Source organism: Pteropus vampyrus, unplaced genomic scaffold (assembly GCF_000151845.1).
Source record: "Pteropus vampyrus isolate Shadow unplaced genomic scaffold, Pvam_2.0 Scaffold26, whole genome shotgun sequence".
Lineage (NCBI taxonomy): Eukaryota > Metazoa > Chordata > Mammalia > Chiroptera > Pteropodidae > Pteropus > Pteropus vampyrus.
The window spans coordinates 192,297-212,180 of NW_011888807.1; the positions used below are offsets into that span (position 1 = coordinate 192,297).

The window sequence follows — 19,884 nt, forward strand, 5'->3', positions numbered from 1 at the left end:
GTGTACTCCTTCTACTTATAAAAAAAGAAAGGTTGCTGAAAACAGTATACTGTGTTATTAAACCAGCAGCAACCTCATACATCTGGTGTTTACTGAGTCTCCTGATTGCATCGTCTTCTCTTGTGCTTGATTTAATCTCACATTGTTTTGTACAGTAAGATGCTGTACGGGCTTGCAGCCTAGAAGAAATAGGCCACACCATACAGCCTAGGTGTGCAGAAGGCTATATCATCTAGGTTTGATGTTCGAAAATGACAAAAATCACCTAATGAAGCATTTCTCAGAATGTAACCTCTGTTAAGTAGCACATGATTGTATAGTATATAATGTTAAGTGGCACATGATTGTATAGTATATAAGTGATATTTTAAGAGCGAAGAATCTAATGACAGTCAAAGATATTATAAAGCTTCTATACTCGCTAGTTGTTTGAAAAATAATTAATTTTTGCAGCTTAAACTCATAACCAATCTTCAACATCTTGATTTGGTATCTCAAAGACAAATACAAAAAGAAATGTGTAAGAATATTTGTTATATATAAGCCTGTTAGTTTTCAGACTCAAGAGGAAAACTACATTTTTCTTATCACAGATGGCATTATTATCAAATTCAGGTTAATAAGATGGAAGCATGGCAAAAATATCACATTACAGTAGAGTGCTATGTTTCAGAAAACTTCATTAGAAAGAAAACAAATGCATGTTTTATGACACCTGCTAAATATAGAAAACTTAAATCAAGACTATTTAAAATACAAACTCATAAATATTGTTGCTAATCCCTTCTCCCCGTCCCCAAGTTACGGGGCTGACAATTGGTATTTTCTAAATACCTATTTTTGATGCCTGACAGCAAAAGGTCTCTGAAGAAATCCTACCAGTAGTTTCCAAAAGATAAAAAAAAAAGGTTACATGAGCCAAAATGCTCAGGCTGCCCCAGTTAGACTGCCATGGTGCCCTTTCTAGTACAAGCTAACTGGACTGCCCATGTGTAATTAATCCTATAGGCCTCAAATCATAAGAAAAACAGTCTCATGACTGTGAGCCATATTAATTTAGGGACCCAGATCCCAAACTGAAATTACCTTGGACACTCGAAACAAGATATTAAGAATGGATGGAAAAAGATAATCATGACGACTCAGCCACTATATTTGTCCATCATTTATATTTACTGAATCTACAAAGATGAGACTTTCTAAATGAAATCTCTGCATGCAGAAAGTAACGCTACTGGAAATTAAAGTCTCAAGGACAAGTTTGAATACTGAAAGTTTTTTACGGTGAGATTACAGGTGAAGTACACTATCAGTTACAAGCCGAGTAGAGAACCAAGTGTAGACCAAAAGAGGAGAAGGGAACAAAGAAGGTTTAGTAAAGATCACGAGTGGGTACACAGGCAATGAGAGATTAAGAGAGAGAATGACAGGAGCTGGCAGCTAAAGAAACTTCGAAGTTTGAGATCTCACAAGTAACATACTTTCTGTGAAGCAATTCATGGGCAAGGTTATATGCATAGCATTACGCATGAAAATCTTGAAGTAAGGCAACTTGAGACATGTAGAAACTGAAGGAGAAAGCTACAGAGCTCATGCAGTGATACACCAGCAGGCTGGCTAACAACTGGCTGCAAAAGAGAAGGTTCAAGATGTTATAAAACCTGGGAGCAGGATTTTGTAGCCAAACTCACAAAGGAATAAAGAAAGATGAAAGGAAATAATGATTTTTTTCTTTCAATAAAGTTTTTTTTTTTTTTTAATCAGGCCCTGATTTTCTTTCTAAAAAATATTTATATTGTTTACACTGATAGGAGAGGCAGGACCAAAAAATGAAAACAGCTTTATCTTGACCATATTTAATGCCTCTGAACCTAATATAATATTTAAAAGTGCGCCATATCAGTAATGACAAATTCAGATGACTTTTTGGTCCTTCCACTGACCAAGCTAACTTACCCTGAAATTCCTGGAAGGTACAAGCTTTCTCTTTGTTACAAATCATGTAAAAAGAAAGTAACTCAGACCAAAGTCTATGAATGTGGGACAGCTACCAAAACTTGATCACATATCTGGCCTCACATCATCAAACAACACGAATATCTAATTTACAGAAAATCATTTATGAGTAAAAAGACATGTTACGAGGTTTAGTGATTTTCAAGGGTTTTTAACCACACTTATCAGTAACTAGGTAGGTGTGTAGCTTATACACTTTTCATGCTTGTCCTGTAGACGCAAAGAAAGCCAGTTCATATATGAGCTAACCAAACATATCATTGGATACTAATGACATGCAAGAACCTGTTATTAACTTCTACCCCCAAAAGCACTATTAGTTGTCCGCGGCATCTGAGAAAAGTCTACATATATCAAAGAACTTCCTAGGGAAAAAGAGACTGTGGAGGTAAGGTAATCCAATTTACAGATTATAAAACTAAGGCACAAAGAAGTTAAATGCCTCAGCTGAAGGCCACACAAAGGACAAGTTGGTGAGTGGCCAAGCTGGGATAAGAATACCACACCCTCTCAACTCTCTCAGTGCCTTTCTCATCCCACCTCCACCCACCAGCCCCCCAAACTCAAGATGCAAATGTCTGACATTGCTGATCTGGATTTCCACATAAAGTAATAATATGGTGCTTTTTCTGGAATGTAAAATAGATGACAGAATCTAAAAGAATGAACAGAAATTAAGAAAAATATTTGCTTAATATAAAATAATATTTAAAACTGTACCTTTACTGCTTCTGATGAAAGTACATTTTCCTTTTTCTGAATTGTGCTCAAGGGCTCATTTTCAACACTGAAAAATAAAAACCAGTTTCTTTTGAAATTAAAATAGAATTATTAAAATCATACAGTTTTTATGTTTAAAGCAAAAATTGACAGGTCCTTTACCTGCAATGCTCAAGAGATTAATAAACAAAATGTTCAAATATGCTGACTTGAAAAACACATTAAAAAATGTTCATCCAGAAAAGGGCAGGGATTAAGATGTACAAATTGCCAGTTATAAAAAAAAAAAAAGCCACAGACATGTAAAGTACAGCATAGGGAATGTAGTAAATAATTTTGCAATAATTATGTGTCAGATGGATACCAGAATTATCAGGGGGATGACTTCATTAGTTATATAAATGTCTAAACACTATATTGTACACTTGAAACTAATATAATTTTGTATGTCAACTGTAACTGAAAAATTTTTTAAATGCTCATCCAGGCTTCAGAAGTTTTTGTTGAGTCCACTGTGTTATATTTTCTTGTGTTGATAATCAGCATCACAGTAATGATGCACTTGAATAAAGGGGCACTGATGTACAACTATTTAACATACTAGCTTTTATTTATATTGAGATTCTACATACTCTGATCTTTTTAATGCCTACGCTGAGTGTTATTTGGAATAACTTCTACTTGGAAAAATTTTTATAAACATAGAGGGTCATCTAGCAAGTGTGAGGAATACTCAAAATAGATGCAGGCTTATCTAGCCCCAGGTGTGCTCCAGATGGCACCCTAAGAATCTAATTTCCCAGACAGTCAATTCTAATTGTTTTGTCTGGATTCCCTTCACAGATGCCCTATAAAAATGGCATAATAAACTACTTTGCCTATTAGACATTTCAGCTCTAAAATTTATATTTCTATGTTCATGTTACCTTATTTTCATACTTTCATAATCCTAGATAAATTGAGTAGCTCTACTCTAAAAAGTATCATGACTGTCTTGATATATTGGGGATTGTGCTTGGCCCTGAGGATCTATGAACTAGTAGGTCAGGGGCTTTGTAAAACTCAAGCTAGTAGGTGAGACTGATATATAAACAAATACTTCAGTTTAGTACAAGTTATAAGTGCTGAATGAACAAAAACTATGGAGCACAGAGGAATCAAGGAACAGCAATGCTGCCTGCTCAGCAAGGTGCCCACAGAGGAGGTACAAAGGCAGGAGGTAATACAGAATATGGCATTCTCAGTAAATCACGTTTTGTTTTTAATATAAGACTGGAGCACAGGACTGTGACAGGCAGAGGTAATTCAGCTAAAGATGAGAATGAGACTAGAGGTTAGTGGATGTCAGACTATGAAGAACCTGTCTGGCCTGTTATAGAATTTGATCTTTGTCCTACTAGCATTTAGGCAACAGACAAGCATAAAGCAGGAGGATGACAAAACGGGGAAAAACATCTGGAATCATGGAACTTGGTGGCAGAGGGAATTGAAAGAAGATGGTTAATAGCTTCAGATCAGATAAAGGCCACCCAAAGCAAATGGGATGGACGTGATTTATGCTAAATTTTCCTTTCATCAAATCCAGTTCAATTATGCAGAGTATCCAAGAAACCAATGGCAATGATCAAAAGACAAAGGCAGAAAGATCATGAATACCTGGAAAATAAAATGGATTAAAATTTCATTAAGTAAGTCTCAGACTCTATACAGAAATAGGTAGACCATCAAGATATAGCCATGCTCTTAAGTCTTTTAAAATGTCAGTAAGAAAAGCAAGCATGTAAACAAGATACATATATTAAGTGTGTGTTTAACACATGGAAATTCTATGAGGAGAAATGAGTGACGAAAGTAGAAAATAATATTGTACAATATAGAATTGTAACCTATATACATATGCATAGCTAGAAAATAAGAATGTCTCAAATGGTTGTTATTTCTGAAGTAAGTGGATTCTTATTTCTTTTTCTTTTCTATTTTACCAGCCTTATCTTTTGCCACAAGGTTGTTTATAATTCAGTTTGTTTAATTAAATGTCAACTGACAGTGGTCTCCTTAATCTAAATCAAAGAAAAGAGACCAGGCAAAATGCATGCAAAAAGAGCCTGTAATAAAAATTTGGGGTATAATCAAGAATAATTCTGACCTTGATGATTTTATAAGTGTATTCTCTAACTACAATCTATTTTGAATGACCTACCTAAAATTTATCTACAATCATTTTAGTCTTCTAGTTCTTGCTTTAAGATTCCTAAAATTTTAGATTTTAGAGTATTTATAGAGCTTCCTATAAACTTACTGCCTTAGTGAGATTGTTAATGAAAATGATAAAAGTTTCTTTTCCAATATAAAAGCTCTGCAAAAAATGTAGCTCTGCATTAAGGCAGAACTCTGTATTTTCAAGTAGCTATTAATTACTTCCATGCTAAAAACACACCAAATGCCAGAAAAACACTGTTGTGTAAGTTGGCACATAAGTACATTGTATTGAGCAAACTGAAAAGTTTAAAGCTGAAATCACAAGAAATACCTGACACTTCATAAAACTTTCTAAAATACATATCTTATGTTTAAGTTTCATGAATCTTATTGCTAAACAAAAATTTCAAAATGTGTTGAGTTTTAAAGCAAACATATTTGAAAATTTTGGTTTAGCTATAAAAATCACTGTTTCAATGAAAACTTTCCCCACTTCTTTTCTAGATTACTAGAGTCGCTTCTAAATTGGTCTCTGGTATCTTTGGGATTGCTCTGCTTCAATCTATTCTTCCTGGTCAGTTACCATTAATCTGATCATGATATTCTCCTATTAGCAAAAATATTTCAGCAATTCTCTTATCAGCTGATGAATAAAATGAAAGTTCTTAGTATAGATAACAGGCCCTAGATATACCTGTTTCATAGAACCATTTCCCATTCTTAGAATATGCCATGTTCATATGCCAGCAAACCACTTTCTTCTCCTGCCCGTAATACCCTTCCCCACCCTACCCTGCCTAACTTTTAATCCTAAACAATTTAATTTTACCTTAACTTGTATTTTTTTTTGTGCTCCCACTGCACCCAGCAGTATGCCTCATACATTTCTGTTCTTTAACACAATGGCTGGTTGTCCATTTGTCTAAGTAGAATTCGAACCCATTAAATTCAGAAACTACATCATTCATATCTGTATCCCAGAGCCCATCATTGTGCTTGGCACTGTGAAGGTACTCAAATATCATTTGTTAAATGAATAAATAGATAATCGGTATCAAATAGTTTCTCCATTTGTGCCTGCTTACCTTAAACAGAAAACACTCTTTCGTTGGGAAACAATGTAATGGTACACGATACTTTTTTCTTAACAAAGTAGTACACACGTGTATACACATACACACACACACGTCTCTTGAAAGAATATACCATTCGCTTTCATTCTGCATCATCTTTCTCTAAAGGTTTAAGGACAAAGTGGGGCTGAGGGAAGAAAAGTACTCAACAGGGACAAGGTCATTTTGAGTTAATTAAAAAAAACAAAACACCAAAAAATTAGAATGGAGTAAAGATACTCAAAACACAATGAATTCTTAGATAATAGCTCAGTAAGAAAAAAAAATTAACAGAAGAGACTCAAAAGGTTTGGAGTGTTACTCTGAAAAATACAAGAGAAAGAGAAACATGTTCAAATTCAGACAATCTCATACCGTATGAAAGATGCCAAGCTGTTCCGATTCTCACAATTTTACCCCCTTTGGGACCTGGGAATAGTTTAATATCAGTATTTTTAGAAGGCACACATTTTGCTCATGGCAGGGAGTAAGGGCTAGGCACAAATAAAACTACCTTGCATTTCTAAATACCCTCATCTATTTAGCTAACATAAGTTTGAAAATTAATCTTTCAAAATAGCCCAGCTAAATATCAAGGTCGAAGTAACACAAAAGCTCCTCAGTTTTCAAGCAACCATATTTAGACTGTAGCTGAAAACCACGAATCCAACATACAGCCATAAAGCATGTACTTACTTTATGCCAGACATAAAACAAACCTCTGGGCCATTAAAAAAAAAAAAAAAAAAAGAGCACATTAACATTCTAGAGTTCAAATAATTTACACAGAAGAGAGTTCCTATCCTGTTGCTTAAGACATACTCTTAGTTTTTATTAAATTCTAACAGGATTCCATAACTCAAGCAGATAAGCAGCAGAAAAAAAGCACAACTACGTACAGTCACTCACCAGGTATGTACTGCATACTTGGTGCTAGGGGTGGAGCAGTGAACATACCATACAAGATCCTCACCCTTATACCTTCAGAACCCCTTTCTAGATGCACCACAATCATCTGGGCAATTGTGTTTCTGAAACAGATTCTGGGGCCTGATGGTCAAGGATTGGAATTGGAGTGAGGCCCAGGAATCTACATTTTCAACAACCGACTCTCCCTTACCTAGACCGCTCTGATGCAGGTGGCCTGCAAACCACATTCTTGATAATCTGGTCCAACAGACTCTATATTCAGCTGAAACCAACAACTGAAAGTTGTACAGGGAAGAGAAGGATCTGATCAGAAGGCTCTCTACTTAATATTTCAATGTGTTAAGTAAGTGTTGCTACTTAAAGGCTCTGTAGAGTCTACAGCCATGCCACCCTGAGCACGTCCAATCCCATCTGATCTCGGAAGCTAAGCAGGGTCGGGCCTGCTTAGTACTTGGATGGGAGACCACCTAGGAAGACCAGTTGCTGTATTCATTTTAAGAAGAATGCTCTGTAGATATCAATTATTTAGAAAACTCACTCCTGTGGAACATGACCAATTTTCCAACACCGATGCCAGACAGAGCTCCTGGCCCCGGCAGAGTTGTGGCCCCAATGAGCACACTGAGCATCATAAATACAGACTGGGACCGACAAGAAAAACTCCCCTTCTTTCAGTGCCTACCACAAATTGAAGCACAGGGATGCTGCTGGGTAAGAATGCAACTTCCAACATGGTCAATGAGAGACAAGTAGGAACAGTGCATATACTGTGTTCAGAGGACAGGGCTAGAAACACAGTGAAGAAAACTAAAGCTCCTCACTACTCCCCCTCCTGGAACACAGCTTCTAGGGACTGCCTCCTACTCTGCCTTTTCTCTCTCACATCATTACTGTGGCTGCATCAGAAAAATCTGGACATATTAAAGAAATAAATACAAATTCTGTAACTGCCTTCCAGATGCTTGCCCACTTCTCTATGAACACGGGAGTCTGATTTCTTGCCATTTCCAGAAAGGAAGCAATCTTTTATGCTGATGACATCACTAGCAGGAATTCTGGGCATCCCTAAACACAAGGTCTCTTAACAGAAGGTTGTCTCTGATTTGGGAATATCCTGACATCTAAATGGCCCCCCCCAGTCCACTGTCCACAGGGGCTTTCCACCAATCCTAGGGTCTTCTCTGAAGGAGTTCTCTCCTTCCTCTCCATCCTGCTCAGCTTGATGCTGCCTGAAATTATCTTCCTACTCTAGACTTTCCCTTCCACTGTACAAGTGTGGTCTGCAGTAGAGGAACTGGCAATATTGCTAAAGACAGGAAAGGAGATCAGGGCAAATCTCCCCATCATGTTCTCCTCCTCCACTAACAGAGAACTCTGCTGTTTCCAGAGGCCTAGTCCACTAAGCAACATCTCTCTCTATAGCAACTTCATTAGGCTTCCCTTCCTGGCATGTTGCTTCTCAGCTCGAGCCCACCTGACACAACTTCTGTAAGCAGACAGAATCTGGCCTTCCTTTGAAATGTGATCAGATCATACTGAAGTAAAGTCTTCCAAGTGAGACTTTACCTTGAAGGACTAAATTTTAAAAATATGGAACAAGAAGGGGTCTTTTACCTACCACTCCCTTTCCCACTGTCTTTAGCAAGATGCTTTGCAAAAACTCAAAATAGACACATGTCTGTTTTAGGGACAGCACCTCAGAGACCAAATGTACCTTTCTGGATCTGATTTTTCAAACATGTAAATTGAAAAAAATCTCTGCCAGATCTAAAATCCCGTATGATCCTCCAATAACAGGGTCTGTGGATTTAGAAATAGGAAGACTAACCTTGAGGTTTTTGTGGTAAAGGAAGAAGAGTATACAACCAAGAAACCAACTCAGAATCAAAGCTAATCCCAGGACATTATAACAAAGAGACAGAAACTTCTACTGTCCTTTTGTTTTAAAATTACTGAGAACACCTCTGGTCCTGTTCTCTATTCCCTTAGACTCTATCCTCTCAGCTCTCAATTAGGTGCTTAAATACAGTATGAATTTTATCCCCACACTTTCCAGAAGGGTCTGCTCATGCCTTGGTGACCATCTACACTACTTTGGGGATTTTTTCTGAGAAACACAACTTCAAATGATAAGCCTAGCATTCTCTTTGTTCAATGCTATACTGCGGGTACATAATGGATTAAATTGGCTTTTCTGCACTGGCCCGGAGCCCCACCCAGCATCTCTAACCCTGCTTCTCTGAGGATAAAAATAGAGTTCCACACTGTCAACTTACAATTATCTTTACAATTATCTGGAAAACTGTCCATTCATACATAGTGACAGCCAATAGTAGAGTAGTTCTTGTATTTTAAATGACCATTAACAGAATATAAAACAGGTCGTTATGCACTATTTTGGGGCTTCAAAATAAAAGGTAACTAAAAGGTGCAATCAAACAGCACATATTTTAGCTCGAACATCTGGCATTAGAATTTCAGAACTCTGGAGAAAAATCAGGAGAAGGGAAGAAAGGTAATAGCCACGATTATGAAGCTCTGTTGCTTTGCAATCTTAAAACTCATCTGACAGCCCTTTCCCCATAATGTCAGCTCTTCTCCTATAATTTAGGTATCTTCCTTGAAGCTAATTTACTTCTAGTCCCACATCTCATACCCCCAAATCAAGACCCATAATTACAGTTCTTCATAGGCTACAGAGTAACAATCTTGGTATGTATGATGTGTACCTGAGCTGTCCACCTATACATGGCAATAGTAACTGTTCAATTCTCCCAAGTCCTCAACCTCTTACCCTTCAGATTCTGAACATCTGTGACCCACCACATAAGAAGTGATGGTCTGAATCTCCTGTCATGGTGTGAACTCAAACAGCATTCCAAGTGCCTTCCAAAATGGGCCACTCATTCATGACCCACTCAACAAACTGTCCTGATGGAGGGCACTGAAGATCCAAAGGCAGGTGAGACTGTGCCTTCTCAGAGCTCCAAGAGCTGGACCAAGGCTGACCTTACCTCCATCCTCTAGCTCAAATCCTTTCTGTTCTGCAAATTCTTCCAGACACTGATAAAGCAACAATCTATGTGAAAATATACAAACATACACACACACACACAGCCATGCCCAAGTGATACTTTCAAAAAGTAAATATCATTTCTATTCCTTACTTCATCTGACTACTGGCTGCCTTCCCCATGTCATGGACACCCACTCTCCCTTCCATTCTGTTGTCTATGCCCATTCTGGCATCTGTGCCAACATGATCCTGCCTCATGACTTTGGAACTGGCTGTTCCCTCTGCCTGGGAAAGTTCTTTCCTCAGATTTGTCCATATTCTACTCTCAAATATCTTCCAGGTCTTTGCTCAGATGTTACCGGATAGAGAGGCCCTCCATGACCATCTTATCTACACATCTTACTCCAGACTACTTCCATCACATCTCATTCTCTCACCCTGCTTTATTTCACTTCAAAGCACATTATACATTAATTTTTATAACTTATTTTCTGTCCTCTCCCATTAGAATACAAATCCTATGTAAGGAGAGGCACATTTAGCTATTCAAACTAGATTGTGAAAAGTGATGATACAGCTAAGATTTTCAAAGGGTTAAATATTATTTTTATAATTTATATAAATATATGTACTATTGTAGAAAAATGTTAAAGCACCATTGTTAAGTGAAAAACATTCAAATTTCAAAATCCTAAAGAGACCTTTAACTTCTTGTGGAAATACATATATACACACAGACATACACACAGGAAATGGTCTAGAAGAATGGTACTTGTCTCTGCATGGGTAGGGTTATAAGTTGTGTTTTTTTTTTTCTTTTTGATTTTCTTATAATTTCATATCTGTTTTACAAAAGCAGACATTACTATTAAAAAGACAAAAAAATACAAAGTATTTCAAAAAGAGAGTAATAACAAGTTTGTAATAAAATGCAAGCAATAAATTTAGACTTGGCAAACGAAATACTAATACTACAAACACATAACAGTAATTTTTTCATTATCATACTATATATAACATTGCCAAGTAAGATCTCAATCTGTCTATGCAGAACCATGAAAATCAAAAGCATTATGGTATACATTTTCAGTTTTGACTAATACCGCACAATGCACCCCTCCAGCCAGGACAATAAAAGGCTGAGAGTTTACATCTCACCTGACCTGTTACCAGCAATCAAAATGTAAAATTTTAAATATTTCATTCCTTATCATAAGAATATGGCAGTTACAGAACATGATCTGCCACTAAGGTAGCATTCATGTTTTGCATATATTTTAATATAAAGCGTAAAGCAGAAATTTCTAACACATATTGGGTAGCGATTACATAAAACTAAGATTTGTGAGGGCACTCAAATACCATTTTCATGTCATTTCTGGCACTGCTATTTTTGCTACTGGTAATAAGGAACATATAAAGACATGTTCCTTAAAAGCATGTTGTACTAATAAAACCAAAACTGTATTTTACATAAATCTAAAGGTTTATTTAATCCCCAAATTATAACAATTATTTTGGCTGGATGAGTAAAGGAAAGTGGGAATAGGTATAAAATAGCTCAGTCCTTGTCCACCATCACCAGAAGTCAGTATAAATTGTCTGAAGTTTAAAAATCAAGAAAGAATAGTAAATTGTTATTTTACACATGCACAGAAATATAAGAAACAGCTTAAATGAGATTAAAGCAGTTTCCTCTTAGAAGAGAGTCTCAAGAATGGGCCCATATCTGTTAAATGTTCCACAAGCCCCTGCATGTCACCTTGGTACTTATTTTAAGAGGGGAAGAATGATTTGTATGATGTCCGCTTTCCCCACACAACTGCATGTATGCTTCGAGCCAAAAACCATGCTGCATCATGTTCACTACTGGATGCTGAGAGCCTAGCACAATGCCTGGCACTAGTGGTACTAAATAAATTCTTGGTAAACACTGGTGAGATTTTCAAATCAAATGATCAAAATGATAGAATCACATAGAGGAATTAACAAATTCATTTTCATATGTGACTTTTCCAGTAAAACAAGTCTTCTTGATCTATAAGGCATATTTCTTTATTTTGTATGCTATGAAGTTTTAGCTTATATGCTAGAGCTGGAAGAGACCTTAGAGATGAGGACCACCTCCCTCACTTTAAAACCAAAGACTCTGTGAGGGCTAATGACTGGCCCAGAGTCACACTGCTATTCAAAATGGATGATAGGTGGTCTCACAAAAAATGAGTTGATATTTTTGAGGCTCTGTTAACTCCACCCAGTTTCACACTACAGAATATATAAGCCTAACTCATACTGGTAGAAAGTGACAATATCAAAATATTCTGCATTATAAATATTATCTCCATGTACCTGTAGCCTTAATTATAACTTCTCGCTTGAATAAATGAATAGAACTCATTCTTTCTTTGGAGAATTTTTGACAACTTTGGACCATAAAGTCTCTTTTTTTCCTCTTTTACATACAAATATTCACTAGATCCTAAATTGGTCTTTTTTTCCCTGAACTAGGTAATTCACATAATTTTTTAAAAGTATAAGGTATAAAATTAAAAGTCTCCCTCCTGTTCTGCATTCCTTAACCCAGTCTTCCATCCTCCCTAAATGGTTACTACAACACTATTGACAGACTTATTTTATACTCCGTCACTTTTTATATACAAATGGGAGCATATTATACACAATTGTTTACATTTTGCTTTTTAACTTACTGTATCTTGGAGATATTTCCTTACCAATATATAAAAAGCTTTCTCATTCTTTTTGACAGCTGTGTGATATTCCATTGCATGGATGTACCACAATTTATTAATCAGTCCACTATTGATGGGACCTGACATTTTTATCTTTTGCTTATTAAAAAAACACTGCAATGACTGAACTTGTACAGGCAACTTTGGGCCTATTTGCAAATTGTCAATGTCTGATGGAATTTCTAGAGGGGAACTGTTGAGTCAGAGTATAACATTGATAGACCTTGTCAAATTTCCCTCCAAAGTGGTATATCAATTTACATTCCCTTCAGCGGTGTATGAGTCCCAGTTTCTCCACATCGAACTCATTATGCTTATCAAAATAGGTAGGATATGGTATCTTGCTATAGTTTCAATTTGTATTTTTTGAAGATTGACTCTTTTAATGTAAATATAAAAACCTATAAGTTATACAAATGTATGCATTTTATTTTCCTCTCTCTCAATTGCCAGGACTATAAATTCTTTATTGTACAGAGCACTGACCCAGGTCATCTGGGCAGACATCCAGCTGCATGCCATTGTCTTTTATTCCCATTCAAAACCATTCTCTAAGGCCAGCTTCTTTTATGGGTCTTCCAACATTAACACAGAGGAAGCTGTCACATAATGCTGTAAGCTCTGAATTCAGGAAGGAGAATCTGACTTCTGACTCTACTACAGAAGCTGTGAGGCCTTTCATTAGTTATTGGACCTCTCCAAGGCTTAAATTCTATCTGTAAAATGGAGCAAAGACACTTTTCTCATAAAGTTGCTCTGAGGATTAAATGAATGTATATATTCAAAGCCCCAAGCACAGAGCTTGGGTCTGATTAGGGCTTCAATAATGGGTGCTTTAGCTTTGTCATCAGTTACTCTGTCAGGCAAAAAAAAAATCACTAACTAAGCAAACAGTTGTTTCATTGCTTTGGGATACTTCCAATTAAATACTCCCAGGGGTTAAACATTACTTGATCATGCAGCACTGCCAACTAAACATTAAGAATGAGTTATTTCTGGTTGTAAAACTTCAATCTGTTTCTCTATCAACATCAAACTATTTTGTGCAAAGGGTCTCCACTCATTTGGAATGTTGATTCCCGAAAGGATGCCCTTTCTGCCTCTATCTAGGAACTGCTGAGCCTACAGAGTTAAGGAAGAGCAAGAGGGATGAAGGGAAAGAGCTTCCACTCACCTGCCGGCACAGTTACTATCACACCTCCCCAGTGTTCTGCTTTGGCTACCCATTGTGGTACAAATGAAAGGTCCAACTGATTTACATATTCAGATGTGTTTGAAGAAGCACAGTTCAGAAGGGTGGTGGGCAGGACAACATAAGAAAAAGTATCTGAACTTTGGGAGTCAGAGAAATCTAAGTTCAAATCTCGCCCCTGAATCTTATTCCCCTCATTAACTTGGAGTAAATCATTCTCCACTGGGAGAGGTATCACTCTCCCTCCAGCCCACCTGGGTGGAGGTGTTTTAGATTATCCCAATGACTAGAGGATGCTACTGGCAATTAGTGGGCGGTATCACAAATGCCAAATGTCCTGTCAAGGACAAGAGAGCCAAGTTCAACACAGACTGTTGCATCTAAGACGCCAACAGTGTCCACCACTAAGAACTCTCCTGCCCTTAGTTTCCTCAATTGTCAGGACAATGGTAAACGTACCAACCTTCCAGGTAGAGGTTTAAATGAGATGCTGCAAGTAAAAGTACCAGCTCAAGAATAAGTACACATTTAGCCTTGATAATCAATGCTGTTCTTACCTTCCTATCCCCCTCCCAAGTGACAAATGTACAGAGCTCATTTGAAACAGGCCCATCATGTGTGGTACAGCAAAGAAACAAAGTTGAGCAATCATTTTCTCAAAGTGGGAAAATCAGTATCACATTTTAGTAGTACCGTTTAGCAGACTTTTGCAAAAATTCTCTAAACTTTAAATTGAGAGCCAAACACTCCATCTAGAGACCTTAGTGACTCAGCTTCAACCTTTCTTATTGCCTTTTTCATTCTGTCCCACTAATTTATATAGCCCCTAACAGATCATAACCTCCTGCAGGTCTTTGCTCAGCCTGGACTGAGTGCTCTACCTACAGAAACACCACTCATGCTTTGAAGGCCCAGTTAAAACCATCTCCACCATGAAGTTCTCCCTGCTCTCTCCTATTACTTCTAATGGGTCGGTACCTGTGTGACAAAAACCGGGCTAAACATTGTAACAGTGATTCTAAACTGGGAGTCACAGAACTCGACTTCTCAAGGTTCTTTTGCAAATTTCAATTTCTATTTTCATTTCCATATAATCTAAAATAAATTAATATAAGCACTTCCTGGATATTGTCAACAACCCAAAATATGAGTGCTAGCAAGCAACTGGAATGCCCACGCCTGAATTTGCATATACAACAGCACTGATACTATTAACATGCTTCTTTAATTGCTGAAAGTTAATGAAAACGACAGCAAACTCACACAAATCATGTGTTCACACCAAATGAAGCCCAAATAACTTTCAGCACACCATAAAAGCTTTACATTCCTAGCACACCAAGCACTGCATGTCTGCTGAACCGAGTCATATGCATATGAAATCACCAGTGCAGAAGGTAAACCTGGCTCCATTAGAACTAAGTTTTTAACTGACTCTAAGAGAAACAGCCAAAATACCCTTTCTGTTTTGAAATAACATCACAGTGACAAATCGCAATTGTTTCCAATCTTGTTAACACCAGAGTGTTGTGTTACTAGGACATTTGGTACTACTAAGTGTTTCCATTTGTTTCATTAAACTTTCAATAAAGGCTTTGTTTATATCCTTGAAAAGATTTAAGCTCATTTAAAAGGTAAAACACCCACACAAAGGATTATCTGCTATTCCCTTAACATCTGGCATGTTCTAAAAAAGATGAGGAAAAAATTAGTGTTCATGTCAGCAGAATTAAAATTTTCATTGTCAAAAAGCCACAGTCTGTGCCTATTTGGAAATAATGAGAATAAAGTGGTAACTAGACAAAAGACTGATAAAGGCCAAAATAGGGCAGGAAGGCAGGCAGGGTTCCAGGACAATTCTGCTATGAACCTGAAATTGGCCTACCTAATCCTTTCTAACATTGACTCAAGTTTCCAACTTTCGCTAAGTCTACTTGGGATTTCTTTTAAACACCACTTCCACATTATCCAAGACTGTTAATGTTGTTACAGTGATGGCAGGCACCACAGGCTGTCTGCCCACACCAGCAGATCTGACGTTCTGGTTAAGCACTGCCAGGCTTCAAAACTATTTTTAACTACTGGGTAACTGAATTTTAAATTCTACATGAACAGTCGGGGCAGTAAGAGCTGAAACTTCCCAGGAGAAATTTACCTATTTAGAAGGAGCTTTCTTGGAAAGATGTGGGATTTTATTAACAGATGGTCATAATGCAAATGTTTCACAAGTAGGGAAACTGAGGAACACATAACCGTCTATAATCAAATCAAAAACCCTTAATACTAATGAAACCAGCTCAGTCACAGTTACAGTTCTGTCTCCTATCCAGTTTTCTTTGAAGCCCTCCAGGAAGTCTTTAAAACCTGAAGTAAACATAACTTTCTGGAGTCCATCCTTCTAATCACATGGTTACACACTCTTCTAGTGGAATCTGAGGGAGGAAGGGTTTAATCTTCTTTCCTCACCAAAAGTTTAAAACAAGTAGTTGTATTTACTTAAATCCTTCTTCCTGCTTCAGGACGAACCGAAAAGACAAGCTTTTTAATTGAGGAACACCTTTAAAAAAACAAACATCAATTTTACAGCAGGTGGAGGAAGGAGAAAAGACTACAGAGAAGAGCCACGTTTTCATTACTGAAACCAAGACAGCTGGAGTCCTTGGTTTCTGGAATCAGTGGAAACCTGAGGAAGATGTTTTCCGAAAAGAGACCGGGCGGGAGGGGCGGCATCATTTAAACGTTCAAGCAATGGTAATAAAACTAGCGAAGCTTTTATATTTTGATGAAGTCTTGGGTACTCAGGATCACAATTTTTTTTTTTTTTTTACATTTTTTTGAGAAAATTCAAATTAGACGACAAAATACCAGCAGAGGGGGTGGCGCTCCAAAGCTTCACCTTTTCCACACGGGTGGTGCTCGCATTGCTCCTTCGCTGCCCGACGGATGGCTCCGCCGGGCTCACCCTATTTCCCACCACCGCCGACGGGACGCCGGAGGACTCGCTTCTGCCCCAGAACTTGACAGCGAGCAGACGCCGGCGCGGAACCTGCACCGGGTCCCGCACCCGGAGGATCGGGGAGGGGGAGGACGAGCGCGGGCTGCGCGGGGCCCGGTGGGCGCACCCGTCCGCGAGCCACCAACTTTACATTTAACAAACCCGAGAGTGGGGAGCGATGTGGCTGGGGAACAGGGCGGGAAGGAGGAAACTTTAGCAATGGAGGAAGGAGAACAGAAAGTGGCGAGCCAAGGAAACCTGGCACGACAGCGCCTGGCAGCGGGCAAGCGGGCCAAGAGCCCCAGTCCCCAGAGTCCGCGCAAGACCCCTGCGACGGTCCCCGTGGCTCCCACCTGGCGGCACCCAGGCCCGGAGCGGGCGGCTGGCTCGTCCCCGGCCTCTCCTCATCTTCCTCTTCCTTGTCCCGGGAAGGGCTTCGGGGAGCGAAGAACCGGGAGAAGCTGTGCCAGGGGCCGCCGCCCCTCCTCCGGCCACCGGACATGTCCCGGGCGCGGCTACCCGTCCAGGGCCGTCTGCTGGGAACCGGCGAGGCGGTGTCCTGCGTCCGGAGCCCGGCCCAGGAGGGACCGACTGGACGCGGGCCGCCGGCGTGGCTCAGTCCATCCCCAGGCGGAGAGGCGGGCGCGACGCGCTCCCGAAGCCGCTGCCCTCGCTCGGCGCCGCGGCTCCTCCTCCCGCCCCCGCGGGACGCCTCGGGGAGGAGCCAGAGGCCGCGGCTCCGCCTCGGCCTGTCCTGGCCTCGCCGCGGTCCTCCTGGGCTGGCTGGGTCGCCGCTGCAAGTGCTGACCCGGGACCCGGAGCCAAGAATGCGCCACCCACGACGCTGGCTCAGGGCTTCGCGCCCCAGCCAGTTGAGGCTGCATCCTATCTGGCTTTGCGCTCAAGTCTGACTTTCTATGAGTGATTTGTTTTCTGTCCTCCAGTCAGTGCACGGAAAGTTTTCAGACTTTTGGAAGAGGTTTACGAACTAACGTTTGTGAAAGCACCTGGTAAACTGCATTAACAGGGAGGCCGGGCTGCCCTGCAGCTAACAAGCAGCTGCTCAAAAACAGTGTCCACCAAGGCTGCAAAAGATGAAGTTAGCAAGGGCCGAGCCTCAGAAGTGGAGGAGGTGCCTGTCTAGGTCTATCAACAATTCGTTTCTTGTTTGGCCGGCTGACGTGTGGAGTAACATTTCCTAACCCAGATGACCTTTAAGTTTCTCATACTTCATGTTACATACTGCTACTCTGCGAACCCTCTTACAAAAACGACATAATCAAAAACAAGTATGATTCAAACTTGTAAGTGCTGAAACAATGCTTTTTTTTAGTTTTTATTAAAAAATATTTTTATGTATACAAAAAAGCTGTACCTAATGTATACAACTTGAGTTTGGAGATAAATGTACACCTGTGAAACCATCATCACAATCTACGCTATAAAATTATCCATCACCTCAAAAAGTTTCCTTTCTCTATTATAATTTTGTGATAAGAATGCTTTACACGACTTTGCCCTCTTAGCATATTTTCAAACATAAAATACAATATTATTAACTATAGGGACTGTGCTACAGAACTCTAGGACTTACTCATCCCACATAACTGAAACGTGATACCCTTTGACTAAAATTTCTTCTCCCTCTCCCCCAGCACCTGGCAACCACCGTTCCACTCTGCTTCTATAAATTTGACTATTTTAGGTTCACCTTATAAATGGCATCAAGTCGTATTTATGCTGTGTCTGACTTATTTCACTAATGCAGTAGTATGGATTTACACACACACACACACCCCTTTGTGGCTTGTGCAGGAAACAGTGAGGCCCATTCCCCCTAGGTGTTTTGTTTTGGTTCTCCTTGAGAGAGTGTAGAAATGACAGAAGTGATATGGCACGCTTGTTCACTAAAAATTGTATGCAAATAAATGAGACCAAAATGAAATGTCCAAGGCAGTCTTGACTTGGCAAGGGGGAGCAATGTACCTTGGGGTCATCCCACCTTTGGCTTTGGAATCCTGGAGGAGAAGGTTGTTTATGAGTAGACTGGATGTCTGTAAGCCTCAAGTCATTTCAGCACCAGCTGCTGGCTATTGAGACTCCTTGCCCACCCCACAGCTGCCTCCAAGGAGTATTTTAGCCCTTTCTAACTGCAGTAGAGCCCAAGGCACTCACTCTAATTTATTTTGGCTCGATTTAACCCACCAGAGTTAAATCACCCCAGTTTCCTTCAGCTGGGTTCATCCCAGACTATCCCTCAACATTAACCAGTTTTCTCTATTGCAAATCTCTCCTCCTTTTCTGTGAGCCTCAGAAAATATAAAAAGCTAGAAAAGTATACTAGAATTAGGTAAAGTTCCCAATTCTAACCTTATTATTTTAGGGGAGAATCTCCATTAAAATCCCATTTACCAGAAGACCCAGAAAATAAGGAAGCAAAGAGAGGAAGGCTCAGAGAATAATATATCTCCCCAAAAGAATGTTAAATAACTACCAGATGTGTCTCCCAATTGTACCATGACCAAAGCAGGCCCTACCCCTAATGCCTACCCAGAGGAAGTCTTTCTGGGGATAAAAGCAGGTGGGAGCCAGTAAGACTTACTACTCAATTATTGTTTTAACTAACAATAACATTTCTCTAAGAATAAGAATTTCTCTAAAAAATTGCTCTCAAGGAAAATGCCATAATAGTCATAGTTCTTCAATAGCCACTATCCTTGCTAAGTCAGAAGGCATCAAAATCATGACGTGTAAAGTCTTTCATACAGAAATTGTCTAGTGTTGGTGGTGATAGTACACATAGTAGAAATAATGCTAATGTTCATCCAGCTAGAATCCCTTCTATTAATGGATAGTAGATAATGGTATAAGATAATGTAACTGTTATTAGAGGCCCCTAAACAGTTGGGCCGATACAGACTAATGATATTTTTTTTTCTCTCTAAAGCCACTAC

General features: G+C 39.1%; 1 protein-coding gene and 1 pseudogene across 1 annotated transcript in view; one reads left to right on the top strand and one right to left on the bottom strand.

The window, feature by feature from the left end:
* Positions 1-17,606, bottom strand: part of CRYBG3 (crystallin beta-gamma domain containing 3) — a 103,869-nt gene extending 86,263 nt beyond the window's left edge. Inside the window, exons 1-2 of the mRNA XM_023528465.1 lie at positions 17,284-17,606; positions 2,737-2,803 (exon numbers count right to left, since the gene is read on the bottom strand). Of these exons, the coding sequence (XP_023384233.1) occupies positions 2,737-2,803; positions 17,284-17,432 (216 nt within the window). The 5' untranslated portion in view covers positions 17,433-17,606. The remainder of the gene's footprint in view (positions 1-2,736; positions 2,804-17,283) is intronic.
* Positions 7,351-7,469, top strand: LOC111737417 (annotated as a pseudogene).
* Positions 17,607-19,884: the final 2,278 nt, after the last annotated feature.